Source organism: Podospora anserina, chromosome 5, assembly GCF_000226545.1.
Source record: "Podospora anserina S mat+ genomic DNA chromosome 5, supercontig 8".
Lineage (NCBI taxonomy): Eukaryota > Fungi > Ascomycota > Sordariomycetes > Sordariales > Podosporaceae > Podospora > Podospora anserina.
Genome location: NW_001914846.1, coordinates 9,338 through 15,524, shown reverse-complemented (window position 1 = coordinate 15,524; position 6,187 = coordinate 9,338). Strand labels below are relative to the sequence as shown.

Here is a 6,187-nt window from a genome sequence, read left to right as displayed (position 1 = left end):
CACTTTCCTCGTTAACAGTTTGTAGGCAAGGGTGAACCCCTGAGGTGAAATAAGAAGGGGCTCGACAGATCAATATGAGAAGAAACCCGCGTTTATTTTTTAATGTGCTGGGAACATTTGTGGATGACGATGATTGTGATAGCCAAGTTCAAATTTTGATCGGCAGATATAGCTAGAGTATGTAGACTCTCTCTCGAGCCATGACGGCTTGGGACAGACATGAGAAAAGAGATTGACTGTATAAACTGTTTCACGTTGGCGAGTGAGGTTGATGTATCCATTTGTGGCTTGCTGATTGATGACGGTGATTCTCCTGTAGGAGAGAGGGCTGTCTGATCGGGAGGACTGAAGCCAGAAATACCCAGTCGGCAATGTACTTTTAAGACAGCACGAGGGCTGTTTTGATGGACCAAAATGTTGCTGGCTTGAAATTCTGTTATAGGGTTTCTAGCTGGTAGTACTTGGCGACAATTTTGATCAGCTTTTTCTTTTTAAGAAAAAAAAAACACATGCAAAACACTCGTCTGTCTTTGACGAGCCCATGCTCTCGCTTCTCCAACTCGTTATAACGTTTCACCAGGCGTTGAGAGAGACATCCCCCTCAACGGTGATACCATCACCACCCACCGAACACGTGCATTCTGTGCCCCCATTCAGGGCCCGGCTCCAGGAATGGATTATCCTCCACGACGCCAAAAAGATAGTCCATAGCGCCCACATTGATGACATCTTCAGACTCGTAGGTCCCCGAGTCCCCGAGAAAGCCTGCGTCGGGTATTTCACCCCCTTTCAGCCTCAAACCGATAGTATAAAGACCCCACTTGACTATCCCCGGCAGCTGAGCCGCCAGTCGGTCGCGGAGAAGTTCCAGTATCGATACCCAGCTCCCGTTCTGGAGCTTGACATCCACGTAAAGACGTCTTAGTGTGTGGCCGACGCCTTGGACAAATGTGAAAAATTCTTGCTGGTCTAGTTTAACTCCACAGACACGGAGCTCTTTTAGGTAGGGGAATGGCGGGCATTTTGATAGGGCAGGGCCGAGGTGGTAGCCGTCGCCGGGTCGACTGCCGCCCTCGAAATGAAGGCCGAAGCAGGTGAGGTCGATGTTAAGGGTTTTGAGTTTGGGGCTGGAGATGACAGCGGAAATGTAACCGTTAATGATTTCTTTGTCTTGTCCCTCAATGGGGGCGGTTCGGGTCGGCGGGGGGTGGGTGTAATGATCAATGTGGACGGATTGGAGGTCTTGGCATGAAATTCGGAGCTGGTGGAGGAGGGAGTCGAGGTCTTTGGTTGGTGGGAGGATCATACTGTAGTCACCCTTGCGAGGAAAGGCATTCACAACTAGACTTTTGAGGTGATGGCCTGCTTGGTGGATGGCAACCGGGAGGTCGGTGAGGAGTCTGGCAACGAAGTTGCTGCCGTAGAGAAAAGGGCTTCGTTTATTTTCCAGCTCAGTCCGGCTTCGAGCCAGGAGGTGAGAGCGGCCTTGTCCAGGAGGATATTCGGATGATACTCGGCCAGGTCACTTTCTTCCATGAACTGACACCTCTTGCTGTGATTGGTGTTGTAAAAGACGAGGTACTCAACTTTTCCTAGTCATTTGATTGCCGACGCAAACTTTTGGGCAAAGATTCCATCTTCGACAAGGCGGGACTGTTCCAAATGGAGAGCCTTGAACCGCTCATAGCTGTTGCGGAGAATGGAGCTCCACTCATCTCTTTCGCATTGTTGAGACGTGTCGAACGCAGGCTCCTCCCAGATTTCCATCATTAAACTCCAGCTCTTGCATATCTCGTCAAAATTGCTAGCGGCCTCGCACGACTCGGCGGGCTCTGAAATAAACTCACCGTGTGAGTCCAGGAAGCCAATACTAGCTAGAAGTGGGATTTCGGCCGACTCCATATCGCTCTACCTGCTTATTCAAAAGTTGGAGGTGGGTGTTAGTGAAATAAACCGGGGCCTCCGCCAGAGCCTTGGTTCGGTATGCCATTTGCAGCTTGACAGAGCGAACGCCAGATGCGAGACGGGGCATCACCAGTAGCTGCTCCAGCGTGTCGAGGGCGGTCTGGCTGATGTCAATGTGAATATGGGGGAGCAGAAGTGGCGGCTAGCTCACAAAAGAGGCGGTTGACAAGGCGAAGGTTGCGAATGTCGGACTGGTCCAGTTCACACTTTTCTCCTCCATGACAGACTGAGCAGTAGTCCCAGTCCCAGTCATAATGATGCTCGTGTGGAGTGAGCTCTTCGACAATTTCGCGAAGAATCTCCACGGGAAGGTCGTTAAGGGAACGATAGGATGTGCTCGGGGAGGAGTTGATGTGTAGGTCGCCGATGTCTTCGACAAGGTCATTCTCGGCGAGAGAGCTTGAAGGTGGGAGCCGTGTGGATGAACCACCCCTTATGCCGTTGTCATCGCAGTCCATCACGTCGGCTTGATTAACATTGGAATAGATACGAGGTTGGAACCTTTCACTCAAAGTAAGATACAAGCCACGAGTTACTCCCTTGCCTTCTTACCCAATAACTTGCTTGTGCGATGACTCGGCTGGTGTCGTTGAAAGCTGAGGACGGATTCGCACGTGAGGTAGCAGTCAGATCCCAACTGACCAATGACCACAGCCAACCAGAATCAAGGTCCAAAGCGATGTGACGCTGGTATGCCTCTATCATTGGCCGGGCCGATCTCTGTGCAACACTCAAGCCAAATGTTGATCCTTAAACTACACTGATAGTTGGTATTGTTAAGGGCCTATGGCTGGGTGAAGGAAAGAAAAGGAATATGAAATACACTGCCCACGACGTCTTCTTATACCGCCCAAACTCTCCGGGCTTCCCCTGCAAAACGTATGGAATATCCACCAGATTTGTCTGAATTCCTACGTCAACCGCAAGTCTCCCACGTCAATTGACCAAATAACCCTAACTCAGATATCATCCCATAACGGGTATGAGATATTGTTCTCGACGTTTCCAGCCAGCTTAGGGCAAGGAACATCGGAGGTCATGTAACTGGGTGTGTTGAGCTGGCCACGATGATGTTGAGAAGAAAGTGTGCCGCAGCACGGACCACCGTCAAAGCGTCATCGGGAAAAAAGCATTTCTTTACCCGCTGCAGATTCCCCTCCCCATCTACAAACACACAGATGTGGCTGGCAGGATCAATTGCGGCAGACAATTCAACTTGTTGCTGTTTTCCTCCCTTTTCTTTTCTTCAACCTGCAGCGGTACCCAGGCACCACAGCATCAGGAGTCTGGGGATGCGGAGTCGGGTTCGGGTTCCACAAAATCGCCAAACACGAAACAAGGCGGAGAACATAGCCGGCCAGACCAGGGAGTCGGGGCTTGATAACTACTCTGCCACTGGCGAGAGATGAGCAACCAGCTTCTGGTGTCTGTACGCTCATACCGGTGGTCGACCAACGGGGGACGCTACTGCATCCCGGCTGACCTCGGTGTGGAATGTCACGAATTTTCAGCAGTCCAGTCCGAGCACACGGCAAACCCCGCCCGCAGGAACTTCTGATATGCGCTTTTAGAACACGAGCTTGACACCAATCAAAATATCAGTCGAGGACAATTTTGTGTTATTATGCAACTGACTGAACCAAAGCTCGAGCAGAGACGAACCCATCAAGAAGGGATCGCCACCTAGGGCAGGCTTCATCCTCGCTGCCGGAGCTGGACAAGGACGCCGTCGACGATAGTGGGGGAGCTGTGGACCTTGCCCTGAACCACTGACATCTCAAAAGCCGCCGCACCCGGAATTTTCTTGCTGACGCACGGCCGTTGGCTATTGATGGGCGATGTGCTCGAGGATCGAGGTGATCTTTTCACAGCAAGCCGGTAGTCAAGTGTCATGCCACACCGCCATGGAACCAATGCCGTGCCAATTGTTCTAGGGCTGCAGCAGCACGGGCGTCCCTTTCGGTGGGTTCTGCAGAAATGAGAACCATCAGCTCGGCAACTTTGGATGATGAAGCATGAAGCACAGGAGAAACACCTGGCGCTGGCTGGTGCAGAAAATGGAAAAGGGAGGCGGGAGGAAATTGTCTGACCTCTTTTTAGCCGGCGACAATAAAAGTTTGGGCGAAGCGACCCGGATTTCAGGCGAGGAGGCGAAAAGCACGTCGATGGAAGCGATGCTCGGTTATGTATTTTTGCTGCGCGGTGGCTTGCTGTTGCTGCCCTCGCTGTCGTTGGTGGTCGAAGCGACGAACGAGGTTGATTGTTGTGGTGTTGCTCGGACGTGTCAAAGCGCTAACAGCATCTGCCCTTTCCTTTCGAGGTGTCCTGTTAGGGGCCCGTCTCGCCGGATGCAACCCCGCATCAATGCCCTGAAAGGGGTTAGCTACTCGCAGCTATGGAGCGCCTGTGTGTCAAGCTCCGATCAGATAAGCGAGGAAATCTGCTGACATTACCCGCTTCCCTCCCCAGCACGGTGGTTACCACCTGCTTCACGGGTCCACCCAGCCCCGTCCAAGCCGTTCGAGGCCAACCATGGCGTCCCGGGCAAGAGCTTCAAAGGGGACCATGATCCCGACCATGCGGGCCGGTGGATTCTCTCTTCAGCTTGTGTTTCTTGAAGAAGCAACAAGCAACAACGAAACAGCGCCATGGACCAAGACGAAGAGGCATATCGAATCGATCAACGACGACAGGATGAGCTGGTCATCATCACCGTGGTTTTCACGTCGCTGTCCATCCTCGTCGTCGGCACCCGCACCTTTGTGCGGGCCGTCTTGATGAGGAAATTCGGCGCCGATGACTGGACCATGTTGGGGGCCTTGGTAGGTTGATGGGCTTCTCCGCTCGATACGTCCATCATTCATGAAGCTAACCTGCCTGTCTCACCACCAGCTCTTCTCCTGCGGGTATCTCGTCGAAATCCTCATCATGAAGTACAACGGAGTCGGCCACGCAATAACCACCTTGACAGTTGACAACATGCTCATCTTGATCAAGGTGACGTTGGCCATCCAGTGTACCTACTACGCATGCGTCAACTGCATCAAGTTCTCCATTCTGTGCATGTACCTTCGTATTGGTACGTCGACTGGCTCTTCCCATCTCGCCCTCGCCATTCATTTCACTCTTGCTGACAGTTCTGCCTCTCCACAGCCGTGACAGAAACACTCCGATATGCATGCTTCGGCCTGATAGGCTTCCACGCGGTGTTCTTCATCATCTCTCTTACAACCACCCTTGCGCAGTGCCAGCCTCTCGAGAAGATGTGGGATCTCACCAGTGTGGCCCCAGGCACGTGCATCAACACCACCGCATTCTTTTACTTTACGTCCGGCTTCAACATCTTGACCGATATCCTCATTTTTGGCCTCCCCATCAAGACCTTGATTGGCATCAACCGCCCCCGCAAGGAAGTGTACGCTCTTGTTGGCGTGTTTTGCATTGGCGCCTTCGCCACTGTCATTGCCATCATCCGATTGCACACCATCATTGTCTACACCACCGCCGTCGATCCTTTCCGAGAGTCCATTCTCGTCAACCTCTGGTCCGTTCTCGAGGTCAACATTGGCATCATCTGCGCCTCCGCGCCCGCTCTGAAGCCCCTGTTCCACCCCCAGGCACTTCGAGAGGCGAGATATGGTAGCAGCGGCGGCCCGCCAAAGCGGACGGGATACCACTACCATTCACGGGACAAGAGCGGCACAGAGATCAAGAGCAATATCAGGGTTGAGCAGGAGTTCAGTGCCCGGAGTATCAACTTGGGACCCATCCCCAGCAACACCGCCCAGGTAGTCGGGGGGAGGGAACAAAACTCGGATCAAGACAGTGTGGATAAAATCTTGCAGGATCGGTATTAAACAATAGTGTCTTGGGATTGTGAGTTACAAGGATGGGAACGGCGCGGTGATACCAATTTCTTTTGTCTTTGTCTTTTGGGTATGGGTCCTGGAAGGATATTTACCTCGGCATATAGGATTTATTTAACCTTTCGGTCAGTTAAAAATGTATAATAATATCATGGAGACACAAACATAACGACTAACGATTTCTTTTATTGCGCATCAGGCCTACATCATTGCTGAACCGTAAGGAAACTACTGACGATTAGTACAAACATCAGAATTGTTGCCCTACATCGAGTATCAGCCTGTCAGGCGGCTTCCACGCCTATGACTTCCAGGGACCTCGGGCGGACTCCTCAATCGTGTTGATGGCATCAAAA

At 52.1% G+C, this 6,187-nt stretch overlaps 1 protein-coding gene across 1 annotated transcript; it reads left to right on the top strand.

Annotated features, from left to right (window-relative positions):
* Positions 1-5,228: 5,228 nt before the first annotated feature.
* Positions 5,229-5,822, top strand: PODANS_5_6330 (uncharacterized protein; the record flags this gene model as incomplete). The annotated part of the gene is made up of 1 exon (XM_001905099.1): positions 5,229-5,822. One exon carries the CDS (start codon positions 5,229-5,231, stop codon positions 5,820-5,822), a length of 594 nt encoding a protein of 197 aa, XP_001905134.1.
* Positions 5,823-6,187: the final 365 nt, after the last annotated feature.